This window comes from Haliotis rubra, unplaced genomic scaffold (assembly GCF_003918875.1).
Source record: "Haliotis rubra isolate DU_JTF1 unplaced genomic scaffold, ASM391887v1 Scf696, whole genome shotgun sequence".
NCBI classification, from domain to species: Eukaryota; Metazoa; Mollusca; class Gastropoda; order Lepetellida; family Haliotidae; genus Haliotis; species Haliotis rubra.
This window is the reverse complement of record NW_025767408.1, coordinates 106673-128437: the sequence shown is the minus strand read 5'-3', so window position 1 is coordinate 128437 and position 21765 is coordinate 106673. Positions and strand designations below refer to the sequence as shown.

The following is a 21765-nucleotide window of genomic DNA, read 5'->3' as shown; positions in this document are numbered from 1 at the left end:
GTCCAGATTATTTAAAGGATATGTGAAAGGAATTGAAGTTTCTTCCAAATCTAGCCACATGTCCCTACTTGTCAAAAATATTGACAAACTTAGATATGACTACCACTGGACCATTTTTAACAAATTCCCCATAAAATTAGTAATAGATATTTAAATTTTGTGTACTTACATCATAACTGTCATGCACAGTACTGTGCTGGTCGAGGGGGGAGGAGTTTAATGCTGACTGTTCCTAGGTGTTTATCTCCCTTGAAGAAACCCCTGCAAACATTAAAACATAAGCTGGTGAGTTTAACTTCAAAATGCTGTAAACAAAAGTTTAGTTATGGGTAGAAAATTCAAATTCTGTAGACGGACAAGCCAAGAAACACAATTTTGGAAACTGAGAGATTCAAACAGCCAGACTTGGTGTGACAAGAGAAACAACTCTGTACAACACCTTGGTCCATTTGGCCACCAATGTGGAATTGTACATCCACAATGCATCTCTACATATCTGCTGAGGTGTATAAAACTGAAAGTAGACATTCTGGTCAGGACATAGTTACTCCGAGTCACCCTCTCCCCTTCTTTACACGGCTTAAGATCAGACCAGAACTGTTTATACCAGTAATTGTCACAAATAACACAAGCAAGGGAAATTATGGCAGACCAGTGGATCATGCCAGAAGGTACAAAGCAGAACATCGGTGGTACAGTGATACACAGACTCAACCAGGCCACTGCCTATCCACATATGATGAAGCTGCTCTATCCTGATATTTCCACTCCAGTCACCATTAACGATAATCATAGGTCCAAGTGCTTGTTAGAATTCTCAGGTAGTCACAAAGCAGGGGATGTATTTCTGGTGAAGATTTTCTTCCGTGAAGAACTCCAACACTTACCGTTTGTAGTAAACTTCTAACTTGATTGTCTTCCGCTCAACAACTCTATGAAACGACCTTGCCTTGCGATCAATTTTTACTTTGAAATTTTCTTGGTATTCTGAAAGTGGAGAGCAAGACAAACTGAATAAAATGAGTTCTGTTTTAAACTGCAAGGCAGATAAGTGAATCATTTTCAAGTATTTCATTTTTCAAAGCAGGTTCTCACAGAAGATATTGTTTCCATCATCAATCATTGTGTTCATACTTGGTATTTGCTAAAAACTGATAGCAATACCCTTGAACACTATCTTTACATGTTACAAGTGTAGCAGAATGTGAAGTTTGTGTACTGACACTTATGTATCATAAACTTGGGTACACATTTTGGTAAGTAAGGTAACAGTTCTACAAACTCTTTAGCAATCTCTAGGTAACATAGTTATGTAAGATAACATGGGGTTCTCTTTGTCTTCAGCCTCCTGGTCCAGCCATGGCTTGGCCAGTGATTGTGTCTATTGTTTCTGTAGCATGTGGCCAGATCTCAAGTCTTATATACTTCAACATATCTCTTCTGTGGTCACTGCTGGATCTCAAATCTGCATGATTATCACAGCACTGCACATACTGGGTAAGTTCATTTAGATTTCCTTTGTGTGCATTGGCTGATCCTGAGGGGGGGTTCAGGGGTTTCACCCCCCCCCCCCTTTCTGAAAATGACTTAAGACTTTTTTTTCGCGTTGGCGGAGCCAATGGGGGGGTTCAGGGGGTTCCCTGCTTTCAAAATTACTGGATCTGCCCATGGTGTGTATATATATATCATGAGGAGGATAGCATCTTGTGTTCAGTCCAGTTAACGAGGCTTTCATAATAATAGTTGTGTATCTGTAATATAATCCACACTATATGCAACATTGGAAATACTTGTATAATATGTGGTATGATACATGTAGGTGTTGCCAAATATACTTTAATTATTGCATTAAGCTACCATATAGTTATGAATACACAATGTCATTTAGAAAGTGGTGTAAAGCACAGATTCTAGAACTATTTGGGGTTGAATCTCATTCAGGATTTGAACCCACTCTCTGAGTGTCAGGCACCTAACTGCCAGCACACAAAGTCAGCAATCTAACCCACTCATCCACCGCACCCATACAGTGCTTTCACTAGTACTTTACATAGTTTATAACTTACAGCTATAAAAAACAAAAAAAACAAAAAACAACCCAAAAAACAAAAAACTAAAACAAAAAAAACAAACAAAAAAAACCCCCAAACTTACAGCTGTAACTGTTAGTGTACTGAAATACTACAGTTATAAACTACCATTTCTGTAGGAGTTAGATAATTATCATGTACATACATTTTTAGATACATAAATAGTATTAGTAAATGTGTACTGCTGTACTGCTTATACTTGGTTTATATTACTGTAGGCATGTGTGATTGTGTGTGCATGCATGTGTGTGCTTAAAAAAGATTTTACTTAGGTGTGCCACTTAAATATTAGGAATAGGAGGCAACTATTGATAGATGCCTTACTGCTGGCTTCAAGAGACGTGTTCTGTTATTCGAGAAAAGACGGCACACAATTACTGATTCCATAAACCTGCAATCTACATAATCGTTTTATAAGTTGACTTTTGTTATTTACATGTACTATCATAATCATGAAGTTTATATTTATTAGTTGTAAAGAATACAACATGTTCAGTGACTGACTGCAATTTCGGTATACACTTCGACCAGTTCCATTCATATCTGTAACTTTTTTTGTTCATTTAGAACTATAACAAGTGTTAGTGGCAATGTCCCCCACCACTAAACAAGAATGAAATATAACATATCTTTTGGTCACATAGAAGATTACTTTTTGTGTGATGTAGTTTTGAAAATAAGGTCCAGGTCACCCAAACTGACTGTTGGCAGTGCAATTCCCCAATGTAGGCTGTCACCAAATTTGAAGACATTGAGTACAACCGTGCATGAAATATCGCGTTAACAAGAGTTGGAAAAGTCTTCAAGGTGACTTGGTGACCTTGAAAATAAGGTCAAGGTCACCCAAATGTACTGGTGTACGTGTAATCCCCCAATGTAGGATGTCACCAAAATTGAAGACATTGAGTACAACAGTCCATGAGATATCACGTTAACAATAATCAGTACGTACGGACGCTGCTGAATACATAGTCCACCGCGCAACGCGGTCCATAGATGAGCATTTATTTCAATTTAAATGTGAATAAGGACAACAATTTCAAGATGGTCTCCAGCTTAAAACAGTGTTTTTGTAATTATGAGTTAGAGGATATTGGTAATAAATAAACTCTCACAAGTTCTCTCACATATTTGTCAAGAGTAGCAAATCTACACAGGAAGCCAAACTGACTGCCTCTCTTACTGGCACTTGGTGATGGGAAACTACACATCAGCTGAATTCCTTGTGTATCAGCAAATTATGGAACTGATCAAGTTAGGCCTTCACAGGCAAGTGCAAGAGTGAATGCTGCTTTAAGATACAGTTATCATTACAAAAATGGTAACTACTTAAAGTTTAGACCAGAGAAACCAGTGGTATATATAGCATGAGCAACGATCAATGGTGTCGGGTGTCACATTCACCTGGCCCTGATTTCTTAAAAAGATAATACTCAGGTGAAACATGAGTAAAAACATGAGAACTCAGAGCCTGTTGTCATGCTGTGACTATCCAATCATCAGAGAGTGGCTCACAGTACAAGCATGAGTACAAGCATGGACCTCCCACATGGTACACATGACAGTTACCTGGATCTACGAAACCCTTCAGTGTCTCCGTGTGTCCTGACTGAGGGTCGTCCTGGAAACATAACACATCAGGTGAATGTCAAACTCCAGACTGAACTGTGGTATCACAGTTGAAAGAAAATAATTATGCTTACAAGTACATACTGTTTAGAAATCTACTCTTCTACCCAAAACAGTGGAAAATTAATCAGTTGACTCTTTAATTGATATCAACTTTTTTCAAAACTTATTATCAAAAAATACCAAAAATATGACAAAAATAACATCCATTTTACTTACATTAGGGAAAGGAAACTCGTATTTCACATAAGTATCTAAGTCCTTTTCAGAATAACCTGAAAAAAACAATGATAAAAGTTAGGAGCATATAAAACTTTCAGAACTATGTATCTATGATAATATTATCATAGCAGCTTTGAGTTTCAGATTGATGCTAAAGATTTTGCTAGTTCTCCATCAGGAACTTGATGATACAGTTGAACTTGATGGTCTGAACTCCAGATCATGAATATTTAAGTGGGGTTAAATATTGTTCAGTAAATGTACCCACCTGAGGGGATAGGTAGTTGTATTGCTCTAACAATGCCTAACTCCAGGTCATTGTCGCCGAGGTCTGTGTTGCATCTGTAACAGCAATGGTGTTACCCTAATTACAACATCACCTTTTTTTGTGTAAAGCAGAACGATACTTAAAACATACTGGTAGTTCTCCAGACACAGCAATACATGGGCATCAATTTGCTTTTGTTGTAAGGCCAGCTTCTTTAGGCAAATTACTGAATGTACCCTTTGAAAGTAATTCACAAAATTTGATACTATCATGCATGTGACCCACTGGTTGGCAGGCATGTCTTAAAATCAGGACAACAACAGACAGTGAGTGAGTTGAGTTTTAAGCTCAAAACCACATCCATGCTAGAGGACAAACAGAATGACTCTAACATACAGTTTCCTAGCAAACTCCCCTGTGGGAGTACAACCTGCTTCACAGTGCAAAGTTCAACATACAATTTTTGGTATTTTGACATATTCTAAGAAAAAATATTTTTTAAAGAAAGAGCCTGTAAGAAAATTGATATGAGAGGAAACACCAATGTCCTGGTAATGTGCAGGATATAATTCCAGGAATTCTACAGCAGTATAAGTTTATTTGAGTTTCTGACAGCAGCTGCAAAAAACATTAGATATGTTTTTTAGAGTGTAACCATAATGTCAGTCATAAATTACATCTCAGCTCAGGAAAATGGCTGACTGAGCAGGATCGGAGATCACTTACTTGACAATTGAGAAGCTCCGGGTTTCATAGTGGAACTTGGGCACAGGGTCTCCATGCAGCTTGGCATTCTTCAATGCATCCAGATCCTTGCGACTGTTTTGTTCTAACTTTTGAAATCTGTCAGAAATAACAAAACCTAATGAGAACAATTAAAGAGATCAGGTATAAGTTCATGTACATGAGTGAATAGTAAAGCACATACTCAGATGTATATTCTTGGAGTGAGTCAGTGAGTGAGTATGGTTTTACGCTGCTTTTAGCAAAATTCCAGCAATATCACGGCGGGGGACACCAGAAATGGGCTTCACACATTGCACCCATGTGGGGAATCGAACCCGGGTCTTCAGCATATCGAGCTGACGCTTTAACCATTAGGCTACCCCACCGCCCAGTATATTCTGGGAGCTGTACTGAGCTGGGATGTATAATTCAAGGTGTAACACAGACACCAGGATGAACAGTGTATGTACTGAGATGTATAATTCAAGGTGTAACACAGACACCAGGATGAACAGTGTATGTACTGAGATGTATAATTCAAGGTGTAACACAGACACCAGGATCAACACTGTATGTACTGAGATGTATAATTCAAGGTGTAACACAGACACCAGGATCAACACTGTATGTACTGAGATGTATAATTCAAGGTGTAACACAGACACCAGGATCAACACTGTATGTACTGAGATGTATAATTCAAGGTGTAACACAGACACCAGGATCAACACTGTATGTACTGAGATGTATAATAACACAGACACCAGGATCAACACTGTATGTAAGATGTATAATTCAAGGTGTAACACAGACACCAGGATCAACACTGTATGTACTGAGATGTATAATTCAAGGTGTAACACAGACACCAGGATCAACACTGTATGTACAGAGATGTATAATTCAAGGTGTAACACAGACACCAGGATCAACACTGTATGTACTGAGATGTATAATTCAAGGTGTAACACAGACACCAGGATCAACACTGTATGTACTGAGATGTATAATTCAAGGTGTAACACAGACACCAGGATCAACACTGTATGTACTGAGATGTATAATTCAAGGTGTAACACAGACACCAGGATCAACACTGTATGTACTGAGATGTATAATTCAAGGTGTAACACAGACATCAGGATCAACACTGTATGTACTGAGATGTATAATTCAAGGTGTAACACAGACACCAGGATCAACACTGTATGTACTGAGATGTATAATTTACGGTGTAACACAGACACCAGGATCAACACTGTATGTACTGAGATGTATAATTCAAGGTGTAACACAGACACCAGGATCAACACTGTATGTACTGAGATGTATAATTCAAGGTGTAACACAGACACCAGGATCAACACTGTATGTACTGAGATGTATAATTTACGGTGTTACACAGACACCAGGATGAACACTGTATGTACTGAGATGTATAATTCAAGGTGTAACACAGACACCAGGATCAACACTGTATGTACTGAGATGTATAATTCAAGGTGTAACACAGACACCAGGATCAACACTGTATGTATTGAGATGTATAATTCAAGGTGTAACACAGACACCAGGATCAACACTGTATATACTGAGATGTATAATTCAAGGTGTAACACAGACACCAGGATGAACACTGTATGTACTGAGATGTATAATTCAAGGTGTAACACAGACACCAGGATCAACACTGTATGTACTGAGATGTATAATTTAAGGTGTAACACAGACACCAGGATCAACACTGTATGTAAGGGATGTATAATTTACCAGGATGTAACACTGAGACACCAGGATCAACACTGTATGTACTGGGATGTATAATTTAAGGTGTAACACAGACACCAGGATCAACACTGTATGTACAGAGATGTATAATTCAAGGTGTAACACAGACATCAGGATCAACACTGTATGTACTGAGATGTATAATTCAAGGTGTAACACAGACACCAGGATCAACACTGTATGTACTGAGATGTATAATTTACGGTGTAACACAGACACCAGGATCAACACTGTATGTACTGAGATGTATAATTCAAGGTGTAACACAGACGACCCACTAACAAGACTCAGACCTGATTGGCTCACCGTGTCACGTGTGTGATGCACGAGTATCACAATACTTAAAGGGACCATCTGTCCCTAGTGTACATCTCACAATTTAAGATGTGAACCATGTACCAGGATAAGTGCTGTGTGTACTGAGATGTATGATTCAAGGTGTGAACCATGCACCAGGATCAGTACTGTGTGTACTGAGATGTATGATTCAAGGTGTGAACCATGCACCAGGATCAGTACTGTGTGTACTGAGATGTATGATTCAAGGTGTGCACCATGTACCAGGATCAGTACTCTGTGTACTGAGATGTATATCCTAGGACTGCCTCATGTACCAGGATGAGTACTCTGTGTACTGAGATGTATACTCTAGGACTGTCCCATGTACCAGGATGAGTACTCCGTGTACTGAGATGTATATCCTAGGACTGCCTCATGTACCAGGATCAGTACTCTGTGTACTGAGATGTATACTCTAGGACTGCCCCATGTACCAGGATGAGTACTCTGTGTACTGAGATGTATATCCTAGGACTGCCTCATGTACCAGGATCAGTACTCTGTGTACTGAGATGTATATCCTACGACTGCCTCACCCACAAGGCATCAGTACTACACACAGTACCATCAACGCCATGACATACTCACTTAGCAGCGGAGGCCACGTCTCCCAACTTGGTGAAGTGCTGGGAATTAGTGGAACATATCTGAAACAAACAACAGGACATAAAGCAGCACGCTACTCAATACCTTAAGCACATCTCATCACTGTAATTTACTCATTGTAGCACTTTCATCATCGGTCAGATTAAGAAAGATGTGACTTGTGAGCCAACATAAGTGCCACTCATTGACTTGAAACAGGGTCTGGGCCAGGCAAACCATTAACTATAAACATGAGGAACCATCAATTCTAGCTGGATATGTATTACTATCACACCATTTTTGCTGGACGACCTTCTCTGCTCCCTGGAGCTCTACACATTTAAGGCCTAACAATTTAGTTATCACACAGAGCTAGCCATCTAGCCACAAATTGACGATTTACTCCCACTTTGCCAGTAGTTAATCTGACCACAGTTTACGAATATCAGATTATAATTAACACCCTAATTAGCAAGGTCATGCCTGGCTGGTTATTGTCAGTTTGTGAGCGTGATGAGCAATGAACAGTGTTCACCACATGCAAAACAATTTTAGTCAATAAGTGTTCAGCTTCAATTTGCTTCAATTATCAACTTTCTATGCTCTCACCCACTTAGTGGGATTGTAAATATTTGCATTGTGTTTGTATTTGATTAAAATGACATTACATGATCATAAGTCATATATGTATCATTTATTTATCTGTAACTTAACACTAATCATCTTCTTAAAATGATAAAAATGTTAAAGAAACATTACCTGACTATACATTTTATATGTACAATTTGTTTATTTTTGTATATCTGTAACTTTAACATGAATCATATATATTTTTGTAAATTTTGTAAAACGAAATAAATTGTCAAAGTGTTGAACTGACGTGAGTTTTAATCTCCTACTAATCCCCTTTGTTGCACTATTAACTTCTATTAATTGCTTAACAATGAAAGTGGCAAAGTGGGAGGACACCAAACTGACCCTGATCTGCCTGATGAGATCCTGCTTGAGTGTTTCGAACACCTCCTCCCTGTCCCCTGTCGGTGTGCAATCATCTGCCTCCACAACAACAAACTTGTCCTCTTCCTCAAAGTCTGCTATCGGGGAAGGAGGAACCTGCAAATTTGTATTGAAAAAATATTTCCATTTGGGTATGTTATCTGAGGCTTGTCAGTTTATCCGATTCAATGAGACAACTGGAACAGTGATAAAACAACTAAACTGTGTGTGATTATTATTGTCAATATGCTGTCTTTCAACAAGCAAAGTACAATAGTTTCATGACCTTGAACTAAATGGTGTTAAAATAACAAAATGGTAGATGATAAAAGCTTTGCAAATCAAGTTGTCAACCCATATTGACAGTGTTGTTCATGCTCATAGTCATGCAAGAAAACTATTTAAAAAATCCATTTGGCCTGTAGTCATGTATCTCTATTTAGTGTTTTGATACAAAATGTAGTTGGAGCCTGAGTATATTGTTCTGCAAGACTCCATCGTGTCCCTACCTGTGCCAGATCCACAGGGAGGCCTGCTGCTGCTGCCTGTAACATGGGCTTCATCCCCTGTGGAACAGATGTTCAGTATACAGAGAGGTAATAGTATGTTCTCAAACACACAGGTAACTGGCATCGTAAATGTATTGATTATTGAAAACTGATTACAATCTGGAGGATATGGAGTACTTTATACAGGAAATACTGTTTAATGTGGAAATGAACAGATAGTTTTACATCAAAAGTTCTTTGACAAATAGCTACCAAACAGAATTAACTCAGTAAACAACTTTAGAAAAAACTACATTTTAACTGAAAGCACTTATTTTCATTTACAGAAAACACATTGATAACAGAGAATAATACAGAACTACCACAGGGAGATAACACAGTGGACACCTCATAACTACCACAGGGAGATAACACAGTGGACACCTCATAACTGCCACTGAGAGATAATAGTCAAGACACAAGAACTACGAAAGGGAGATAACACAGTGGACACCTCATAACTACCACTGAGAGATAACAGTCAAGACACAAGATCTACCAAAGGGAGATAACACAGTGGACACCTCATAACTGCCACAGGGGGGGACAACACCGGAGAACTACCACAGGGAGTTTACAGAGTCACCTCAGAACCACCTCAGAGATAGATTATGTGTGTACTCACATGCATACACCTCATGTAGTTCTTTGCCAGCTCGATCTCATTGTTCCGCTTTGCCTTGAGCGCAGCCTGCTTGAACTCTTCATAGCGCTCTTGGAGGAAGCGTTCCTGTTGTTCTGCACGTGATGAGATGCTCTTCCTTGAGCCTGGGTAGAGAAGAGCCAGCAAATTCAGGTTTAAACTGGTCTTGACTGACGATCAGGATGCTGACTATGCCACATTGGACCATATTTCAAACACCAACATTTCCTTTGTTCAACAGTATCAGTTCATTGGGGGTATCAACATACAGCTAGTGGAGCAGTTTCAGAATGAAGTAATGCATGTGTGGTGATAAGCAGTGCTGTAACGATGCATCAAACTATCGATGGATTGCAATTATTGAGTCTCCGATAGCAAGTAATCCATGGTAGAAACGAAAAAACTATCCATGCATCGATAGTATGTGTGACTATCGATAGTTTAGTAATTGACTTCCGTTGATAAATGCGCAGCACAAAATACAGGAAGTACCAGATTCATTCACTTTGATTCAGAGGTATCCACACCTGTTACCACTTAAACAAACAAGTTTCTTGTCAGTTATCAAAAGAGACTGAGACTACTTCAACGTGTTAGTATTTCATATAAACTATACATTCATTTGAGAAAAGACTTCAAATGACACAATTCAAGACGAGAAAAAACTATTGCAATAGTATTGCAATAGTTGGTCGCAATAGACTATCGCTATCGCAATATTTGTTTCTGCCTCAATAGTCACCCTTAGTGATAAGTAGAATGTAATGTAAACATTAGTAATATCAGAGAACCTGTCATTTGCTTGTACAAGTTCTACTCACATACCATCAAGCAAGAGGTCACAATTTTGGAATGAAGACAAATGTCCCAAGTCATCTGAGTTATATCTTGAAACATTTTAAATGAAAACATGGGTTTTACCTCTTCACTAAAAAAATTACAAAACGTTAATATCATCTGCTACATGTAATCAATCTGTGACAATTATTCTGTACAAGGAAACTTTTTGAAATCCAACACTCTTTTCTTCTTTGTGAGCTTTATATCACTTGAATCAGTATTTGATTCAAGTCTTATTAGAGAAGAGTGATTGAGTGACTATGGTTTTACGGCACTTTAAGCAATATTTCAGCAATATCATGGCAGGGTACACCAGAAATGGGCTTCACATATTGTACCCATGTGGGGAATTGAACCTGGGTCTTTTGCGTGACGAGCGAACGCCTTAAACAATTAGGCTACCCCAATGTCCTTATTAGACTGACTGACTGACTGAGTTTAGTTTTACGCGGCTTTTAGCAATATTCCAGCAATATCACGGCGGGGGACACCAGAAATGGGCTTCACACATTGTGCCCATGTAGGGAATCGAACCCGGGTCTTCGGCGTGACGAGCCAACGCTTTAACCACTAGGCTACCCCACAGCCCCCCGTCCTTATTAGAGAAGAAACAGACTTGTGTGAGACTGTTACATGAATGGATGTAGCACATCAAAGATAAGGGTGAGTTAGAGAGAGCCAGCAGTAGCCCCACCTACCTGCCGTTTTGATGATCTGTGGCTGCTGTGCAGGGGCAGGCCTGGCAGCTGCTGGAGCTGGTTGAGGTGCAGCCTTCTGTGGGGAGGGGGCTGTCTGACCCTGGGGCTTTGCTGGAGGTTGGTTGGAGGGGGCTGCAGCCGGAGCAGCGTTACCAACAGGGATAGGAGCAAAACCTGAAACATGTAGGGAAGTGATTCAGTATCATTATAGAACACATCAGGGACAAACAAGCAAGTCACCTTGACACACTGTGTGGACTGACACAGGGCAGCACCTGCAGCACACACTGCAGATTGACAAGTGACTCACACAAAAATGTCATCTGGGGCTGTGGACTGACGAGGGACTCACCTCAGTAACACACTAGGTACTGACCAGTATTATACTTGGCACTTTCCCTCTTTCTCACCTGGCACAGTCCAACTGGATGCACAAGCAAGTTACCTGGTGCACACCCTGTGGACTGACGAGCGACTCGCCCTGGTAACATCCTAGGTACACACCTCTTTCTCACCTAGCACAGCCCCAGTGGTTGCACACCCTGTGGAAAGACGAGCGACTCCCTACGTCCTGACCAGTATCTTACTTGGCACATCTGGTGCAATCCCCTGGACTGAGCAACTCACCTGGGGGTGAAGGCAACTCCGAGAAGTCACACTGTCTCCCAGCTTTCACAGCCTTGATAGCATCTTGGTATTGCTGGAACACACAGAAACACGCTACAGTATGTGAACGGTGTAATATGTCTACTACACTCACAGCATCAAAATATCCTCCATCACAAAGGAATGTCTATTATCAGCACACTGAAGTACCTTGGATATCCGGCCCATCCTCCTGGCTTTACTGCCCTCCCCTGCAGTCTTGGCCTCAGCCTCTGCTGACTGGTACTTCTGTAGCCTCTGCTGTAGAGCCTCCATCACTGAGCCTGGAGCTGGTGGTGCCTTGAACAATTCACGAGCCTCTGCAATACAACCACATTGTAAGGTCATCATTGACATCAGCACCCCCTAGTCCTAAATTTGATGACGACAATAGTATCTACCTAACTTAAGTGGCAGTATGCCATTATGAGGTTATTTATGACCAAAGAGCTGGGCCCAGTTGCACAAAACGATCTTAGCATTAAGGTGACCATAACTCCCCCATACTTTAACACAGATTTACCATCACCATAGCGCTAAGATTACTTTGTAGAACGGGTCCAGAGCTGGTATTTTATGATTTGTGTAACATTTCACTGACCATGGAAAACAACACTGCATCCAAATATGCATCAAGTGGATGTTTCGATGAGTTCTTACCCTCTGCTGATGGGGGTGGGGGAACTTCTTCAGCTCCCTCAGGTTCGGGTGGGGCAGCCTGATGTGCAGCTCGTTCCACTCTGGGTGCTGTTTGTGGTTGTGTTGTTTCTTTGATCTGGGGTCCTGAGTACAAACACGTTGGTCATACTGAGTACAAACACATTGGTCATACCGAGTACAAACACACTGGTCATACTGAGTACAAGCACATTGGTCATACCGAGTACAAACACGGTCATACTGAGTACAAACACATTGGTCATACTGAGTACAAATACACTGGTCATATTGAGTACAAACATATTGGTCATACTGAGTACAAACACATTGGTCATACTGAGTACAAACACGTTGGTCATACTGAGTACAAATACACTGGTCATATTGAGTACAAACATATTGGTCATACTGAGTACAAACACATTGGTCATACTGAGTACAAATACACTGGTCATACTGAGTACAAACACATTGGTCATACTGAGTACAAATACACTGGTCATATTGAGTACAAACACATTGGTCATACTGAGTACAAACACATTGGTCATACTGAGTACAAACACATTGGTCATACTGAGTACAAATACACTGGTCATATTGAGTACAAAAACATTGGTCATACTGAGTACCAACACATTGGTTATACTGAGTACAAACACATTTGTCATACTGAGTACAAACACACAATACAGTTTCAACTTTCTTACAAGCTTTTAGAAGCTGGTATTCTCTGAGATGTATATAAGATCACACACTTCTGAAAATCTTCCATTTCTCACCTCCAAATTCTGGTGGCGGTGGCGGCATCTGGGACAAGTCTATCGGTCGTCCGTCACCTGCGGCAGCCATGACACTGTCAAATTGCTGTAGACAAGAGATGGATGGGTGAGGTGGGTATGCAGAGGATACTTCTGGATATGTTTGTTTGTTTTTTCATGATACTTGCAACCAAATGATGGTGGTGTGTAAACAATCTGGTCTGGACCAGACAATCCAGTGACAGACATCATGAATATCGATCCACACAACTGGGATATGATATTACGTATCAACCAAGTCAGCCAGCTTATCTACCAGATCCCCAAGTGGCCTCTTATCCCAAGCATGGATTGCGGAAGACCAGTTCTTACCCAGACCTTCATGGATCTAGTTAAACATGTCTGGTGATCGTGCTGTTTTGTGTTCAGCTTATATTTAAATATCCTTTATCAAAATATTACAACATATCTTTTTCTAAGAAACTAACTACCAACTTCTAACACCAAAACATCTTCATAATGTGCTAAATATACTACACAGACTTAGAAGGAAGTGCATCAAATCGTGTGCATCTGTTGAAGTAGCCAAATGTAGTATTGCATGAAGTATGTTTACTGAATAAATGTCTGTGGTCATGTGCCATAGAATGCCATAAAGCAATCTGGCCAGTCATCAGAAGGTAAGCTGTCAAAATAAAAATATCAGACCAAAACTGAAATGACCAAAAAGCAGTGAAAAATGTCTGAGTATCATATATGTGACTGACATGACATGATCAGTCTGGTATTGCCCTTTCATGGTCTCAGTAAGTATCAGAGGGATGATTATTTCACTCTTCAGTAAGGGTATTGCCAAGTTCCTGTACAGTTACCAAAGGACAGTATTCCTATTTTGTCTATTATCAACTGTTATCCATCATAAAGAGCCATTGTGGCAGCAGATAACATCAAAAATACATCTCAAATGCAAGATGAATCCCATCCAGCTCCAGACTGTGGTGTAGGCAGGGTGAAATAGCAAATGTTTTTTTACTTACTTTACAGATCTTGACATATTTAGCTGCAGTGGGGAGATCATTGTTCTTCCTGGCCATTAGAGCGGCATTCTTGTACTGGTCCCTCCTAGTCTGCAGCACCTTCAGCTCATTGGCATCTGGTGAGTAACGCGTAAGGTTTATTCCAATTTTAACAATATCACCTGCAGCTCATTGGCATCTGGTGAGTGAACGAATAAGGTTTATTCCAGTTTTAACAATATCACCTTCAGCTCATTGGCATCTGGTGAGTGAAAGGGTAAGGTTTATTCCACTTTTAACAATATCACCTTCAGCTCATTGGCATCTGGTGAGTGAAAGAGTAAGGTTTATTCCACTTTTAACAATATCACCTTCAGCTCACTGGCATCTGGTGAGTGAAAGAGTAAGGTTTATTCCACTTTTAACAATATCACCTTCACCTCATTGGCATCTGGTGAGTGAAAGAGTAAGGTTTATTCCACTTTTGGCAACATTCAAGCAATATCACAGTGGAGGTTTCACATAGGACCAAAAAAAGCAGTCTGTAGAAGGGGGTCAGCTTATCTATGGGGTACACTTTCGTCAAACATTTTTTCAGGGGGTAAGAAACGACATCATATCACTTCACGTGAACAAACAAAAGAAGACAACTTCATCAATAAGGACACCAAATGTGCAATTAAACATCACAAGACAAGATTATTTACCCATTCAGTTTTAATTTGTTTTTACTAGGCATTGTACCAAGTTGAAATCCACCACTGGCTGTCAGACTGACGAGAAAACACTTTCAACTCAAAGCTACTCCACACAATTAGAGGGCGTGTTAATATGTATCTATGCATCATGAAATTTAAATGGTTACAGTTTATGTAATATCCTAACATAATATCTATGAAGTTTTCCAATAGATCTGCCTGATTGCTCCCGAAGTTAGGGCTATCTTACCACAATATACTTAATCTGACAGTATGATCGTATTGGAATATACCTGGTAGATCACAACAGCCTATTGATTCTTATATCACCTAGAACACATGGACAATGAAAATTCTCAAACAGTGTGAATCTCATCAAAATCTCTGAATCTGATTTAAAAGGTGAACTTTCTAATCAGCTAATCAGGTTTGAGGCTCCTAAATTCTTGGCATGAGCATTCTAAGCATTTTGACTCAAATCTGATTTCTGTATCTCGAAAACAATTTAGAATAATAAACATGATAAAGGCTTTGCTAGTATATTTCAGTGGATATCTTATATAAGGGATTGTTTCTGAGCACCACAGCAGCTACACCTGAAAGGGTTTACCATCGAGGGTATAGGCATCGTACAAGCATGATGTGTACTTTTCTTTTAATGAGATAAAAATTACTGCACTGACTCATTTTGCCTCTTGTACAAAATGGTGGTAGATTTGCCTCTAAATGTGCACTTGACAATACTGAGATTAATGCTTCTTAAAATACAGAAAATAAAACAGAACCCCATCACATTGTTCTCATTTCAAAGAAACTGAACACCACTATTTCCACGTCTTTATATAACAGCCAACGACTCACTTGCTGCCGGAGCTGGTGGCATGACAGGAGGTTGGTGAGGCACAGTCGGCTGCTGTACCACAAGGAGTGCTGGGGTTACTGTCAGTGACTAAGGCAGTGGAAACAAGGGAGCTTACTTTAGTCAGATTTATCGATATCTATTGTCCTGGGTAGTAGGGGATGGTTGTGTCCCGATTGTCACATGGGTAGGGATATCCAAGTTTAGGAAGTATAGGTAGGGATTTATCAAAATGCTTCTGTTGGAGTGTCACATGTATAGGTAGGGATTTATCAAGATGCTTCTGTTGGAGAGACATGATGCTTAGACAGGGATGATCTGCTGAAAGGTAGTGTTAAGTTGTGGATTTTTCAGGGACTGGATTCAGTTGCAGACATACCTGGAGATGGTTGTTTAGGTGGGGATGGTTGTTTAGGTGGGGATGGCTGTTCAGCTGGCTGTGATGGAGAGACATCATGTTTCGGTGAGGACTGAGCTGAGACAGCACCGAGTGCTACAGGGGGAGGAATCTCACTCTCCTCAACAGGTTGGCCTGACTTGGCTCTCTTACACATGTCGGTCAGTGTCTGGAAGAAACACAAAACACAATACCACATGGAGGTCAGTGTTGAAGAAAAACATCACATGACTAGCACTAAGACAATGTTAAGTAAACATTCTGAGTTCATGTCCACTGCGTTCCTCCATCTCCATGAATATTCATTGCCACAATACAATGTAGGGCAGATGTGTCAAGTTTTCGTAAACTAATGAACTGTGGCTTTTTGAACTTATGGAGGGTCAAATGTATTCAAGTCTGAGCAAGAAAGTTTACAGGATGTCACAAAAGTGATGGCAAGAACAAACAGCCTGAAGATGAGAAACAAGGATGGTTGTGGATTCTAAGGTGAGAGGTCACTGGTTTGCATGCTTGATGGCTTCCCTATCACTGGATAGAGCAATTGTTTAACCGGATTGGTCACACGGTTCAGTGTGAATGCACGTGACAAGGTTTGGTTGAGATGTATTTCTGTTTTGGAGAAACACAGTATAGAACATTTCCATTACATTTGTGAGAATGAAGAGAAAGCAATAAGTATGAGTCAAGATAAGGTGAAATAACAGCTATTTCTCTGCATTGTAGCCTCACATATTTACAGGTGAAGTAAGGACTATGGTTCTTACTTAGCTGCACCTTTATATCAAAATGGCAACCCAAATCTACAATGGTGAGTGCCTCACAGGTAGCAAAATACATGTTGTGTCCAACCAATCAGAGAGCGGCATACAATGACCTTGACACCTCACCTTCAACCCCCTGTCAAGTCTCCTCTGTTTGGAAGCATCTCCTGCAGCCTTGGCATTGGCCGAGGCCTGTTGGTACATGCTCAACCTCTCCTGCAGTAGGACCACCTGGTTCGAGGTGTTGAGGCGGGGATCTTCTCAGGGCTGGGGGTAGACTGGGGTGGGGAGGGGCTGTCACCAGTGTTCAAATCCTCCAGCTCAGCCTGGCAACAAATGTGAGTGAATATTGTTTAAAGCAATATATTATATAACACCAAGAATTCAGCCATATTCATTGGCAGAAACCAGTACACGTCATTCAGAAGAAAGGAATAATAAGTCAGGCCCAATAATTTATGGCATTGACTTGAGTTATGAAAAACAGAATGGGAAATACCCAGAAGAGGTATTCCCCAAACCTAAGCTAATAAGACGTCTCCATTTGTTGGAGTGAGTGAGTGCAGCTTTTAGCAATATTTGAGCAATATCATGGCAGGGGACATCAGAAATGTTCTTCACACATTGTACCTATGTGGGAGGGTTGAAATCAGGTCTTTGGTGTGACGAACACATGCTTTAACTCATTAATCCCGAGAGACACTTGTCTACTCAACACCTGGAACCCCTCGCTGATTGCCCGGCTCGCTGTTGCAAGGCTAATTAGTGCTATTCACACCTGATTTCCCTGGCAGGTTTCAGGGATGACAGGAAACTGTGTAGTTGTACAAACAAGCTCTGATTGTTTAATTGTGTCGTAAATACACACGTTAAAAGAAAGCAGGTGTGAATACATATCATGTATTGCAACGTTTTATGTAATTTTATTGCACATTCATAACTTTGTTTCATCTAGATTTAATGCAAAAAACATACGTTATCATACGAACATACATATAAAAAATTGTCTAATACAGATTCCTTGTATAGACATAAAACAAAGAGTCACGTGATAGGGTGTCATCAAATTTCCCAAATAGAATGTGCGGTATCTCAATTGTTCAATATAGTGGCTGATCATTTGTTGTCTATGACCAATCATATCATGAGATACCTGTCACAGAGGAAAGGACAGGAGATGGGGTGTGGGCAAAATTTCTGAAGACCATGTTTGGTCACTCAACACCAGTATAGAGATTGATTATTGGCTATACCATTGACCAGTCGATATGCTGGGTTTCGGCTTTATCAACTCAAACTATCATGAAACAGTCTGTGTATTGTAAACATACATACCGGTAATCTTAACGATCTATGAAATATACACATTGGAGATACACAAATAGGAGTAGATAGATCTCAGAGATCGAAAACACATTTTAGTGTTTTTCGATAAGTAAAACAAAGTGATTAAAATCCAACCATTGAGTAGAGATAGTATTTATTTTCATACACATTTTACGCACACAGCTAGTACATAAAACAGAATGGTTTGCTGTACATGTAAATATAATCCTCACCTTGACACGAATGAATATCCAAATTAAAGTACACATATTATAGAATTAAATAAGTGACACGATACTGAATTATTATAATGTATAAACTTGCAGTTTAATCCCCCCAAATATTTATGAAGATGGGCGTGCCTATATTTAAACTGAATGCAAATGAGGTTCACAAGATTACAGAAAGAGGGGCGTTACAAAAAGAGGGGCGTGACTCCATTAAGCAGGTTGTCAAATGATATAACATCGCATCTGTTTATTTTACACTTGCTACTGGACAAACGTTTCAAAAAGGGTGTACAGTAACTACACATGCATTCTTCCGGAGGCTGTTATTTCAAGGTCGAAAGAGGTGTTCAATTATCTCATTACTGTAATCTGACTGAATGATTATAAGCATGTGTATCGATACCACAGAGGCCCAGATAAGCTGCGTATCCGGGTAAAATACGCATATAAAATTTCCAACTACGCATTGAAAAATAATTGTTGCGTACCAATTACGCATTTAAAATGTTAGATACGCAAAAAGTTTAAAACAAATGCGTACGGAATATATTTATAAAAAAACTTGCGTAATGAAAGAGACATCGATTGCTATCAAGTTGTACTGTTAGTATAGGACAAGTGTTATACTGTCAGTATAGGATGAGTGATTTTTTATGAAATCATTTCCATTATATTTAAGTTGGTTTTGATTAGGTATGACATAAGGCAGAACATACCTGCTTAGTAAACTTACTCAGTCACATAATACTTAGGTGAGTAAAATGACTGAAATACGCACATATTTTCAAAGCAGTGGGTAACGGAAAATGAAATACCCACTCAACATTCATAATACCCACTTCAAAAAAATACAGTGGGTACAGTACCCACATGAGCTAAATCTTATCTGGAGCTCTGTACCATAACTGATATACTATCCAGCTTTTATTGACAATGGATCAGTAGAGACTGAGTTCATTGATACACGAGATAATAACACCGGATTTGATAATTACAAAGAACAAATACAAATTTTTTACACAATGCTCATGTAAATTGCATAGAAAACTGACAATTCAAATCAACTTGAAAATTTTAATATAAATTGTATATTTATATACTTATCCTATCTCATGATTTGCACTTCTTTCTCTTGCTTCGACTCTGAGTGGAACGAATGAGAACTTTTCCTTGGCTTACTTGGCATCATTGCTAACAAGGAAAGGTGCTCCTGAGCGATGTGGTTTTCGGCCGCAGGATCTGACTAGCATAGTACCTACACTAGTAATGGGTTCTCCTGAACCCCTTGGCGTACTAGGCATCAACTCTCCCAAGGTGTGGGTGTTCCTGAGCAATGTGGTGTTCGGCCGCAACCCTTGCAAACGCAAGAAAACGCAACTAGCCAAGTCACCTTGCTTTGCCATAATTTATCAGAGTACCCCTGTAATTACGAGTAGTAATCGGGCCCATACCTGCTTCGAGACTGCCCCCCAGACCCCATCACGAAGAGGGGAAAAGGAAACTGAATCGGAAAAGCTCACAGGTTTAACGTTCAGTACCAAAACAACACCACATGACTTTCACTACTTACCAGAGTTAGGTCACAACGGTGTGCTAAGGTACTTACAAGCTAGAATGCTACGAAATCCATAAGGAAATCGGGAAGGACTCACTACATGACGTGATTGCTCCATGGAGTAGAGGTCAGCAAGCGAAATTGTCAAACACTTCTACATCCGTAGGAAGCAACGACAAGGTAGGTCAATAACTACCAAGGTCACTACATGCGACGGATAGTTTGAACCCATTGACTTATTAAGCATAAGTGCTCCCCGGGACCGGGATTCCTGAGCAATGTGGTGTTCAGTCACTACCTTCACGAAAGTGAAAGGATGCAGCTTAGCGAGTGTAATCAGTCGCATTACCACGATTTCCAAGGTACCCCCGTAATAAAAGTCTAACGACTAGTATCGGGCCAGCCCCTGCTTCGAAACAACCCCCACAGACACTGTCCTGTGGAGGGTGAAAGGGTAATTGAATCGGAAAACTCACAATTCAACGTTCAGTACAACAACATCTTATGACTTCCACTACTGCCCACAGTAAGATCACATAGATGTGTATAGGTGCTTAGGAGCATGAACGCTATGAAGTGTAACACTTCGGGAATGACTCACTTCACTGACGTAATTACTCCATAGAGCAGACAACAGTAAGTGAGGTGGCGACTCTCCAGAGTCTCAAATTAAATTGAGAGGAGAAATCTAAGTCCCGGAAGAATCGAAGACACAAATCAGAAATGAAATTCAGAATTTTATTCAGATTGTACACAAAGCAGAAACGATCACAACTGGTGATCATCTGCGCTGAAGCTGATGGTTGTACCGAGTGGCTAACAGGTCTACATCTGGTCGTGATAACAGGTAGATCATCGATTGGAATGTCAGGGGCAGTATTTTCCACTCCATGGGTGATGGGTGATGGGTGTTTGGGATGTGACAGGGCATCGGCAAGGACATTCCTCGTCCTGGGAATGTGTCGGGCTCTGGCCACTATGTTTAGTGAATCGATCACATGATAAATTCGAAACATCAACTGAAGCAAAGCTGCTGATCCTGTCGAGCCCTGATGGTTTATGTACCAAACTACCATCAAATAATCTGATTGAGTCAGTATATGAAAGGACCATAATTCAACTGCCCAAAACCAAACGGCGAGAATGACAGTGCTGAATTCCAATTTGTTGATATGAAGGGCCTTTTCTCCTGATGATCACTGCTAGGCCACTTGATGGAGAAAGTGAACGCCCCAGCCCCTGAGAGATGCGTCAACAAACAGTCGTTGAGTCGGTATGAAGGCACCATAGACAAACATAGTCATTCCACCGCAAACACTCCACTTGTTGAGCCACCAACGAAAGACTGAATGTAGTTTTGCGGGAAAATGAATCAACTCTCTGGGGTTGTCGTCCCGGATGTAAGGGCACAGAAACATCCGAAGAGGGAAAGCTGCAGCTGGCCCCTGTAAGTAAGTAACTTCTGCCACTGGCGAAAAGTTG

At 40.2% G+C, this 21765-nt stretch overlaps 1 protein-coding gene across 1 annotated transcript in view; it reads right to left on the bottom strand.

Annotated features, from left to right (window-relative positions):
- Positions 1 to 21765, bottom strand: part of LOC124258517 (coiled-coil and C2 domain-containing protein 1-like) — a 64014-nt gene that overhangs the window by 28231 nt on the left and 14018 nt on the right. Inside the window, 21 exon segments of the mRNA XM_046692589.1 lie at positions 170 to 211; positions 213 to 261; positions 888 to 987; positions 3660 to 3711; positions 3939 to 3994; positions 4210 to 4283; positions 4936 to 5052; positions 7651 to 7709; positions 8626 to 8760; positions 9153 to 9209; positions 9817 to 9959; positions 11373 to 11546; positions 12000 to 12072; positions 12189 to 12337; positions 12678 to 12800; positions 13460 to 13544; positions 14476 to 14591; positions 16014 to 16091; positions 16391 to 16577; positions 17299 to 17395; positions 17398 to 17498. Of these exon segments, the coding sequence (XP_046548545.1) occupies positions 170 to 211; positions 213 to 261; positions 888 to 987; positions 3660 to 3711; positions 3939 to 3994; positions 4210 to 4283; positions 4936 to 5052; positions 7651 to 7709; positions 8626 to 8760; positions 9153 to 9209; positions 9817 to 9959; positions 11373 to 11546; positions 12000 to 12072; positions 12189 to 12337; positions 12678 to 12800; positions 13460 to 13544; positions 14476 to 14591; positions 16014 to 16091; positions 16391 to 16577; positions 17299 to 17395; positions 17398 to 17498 (2067 nt within the window).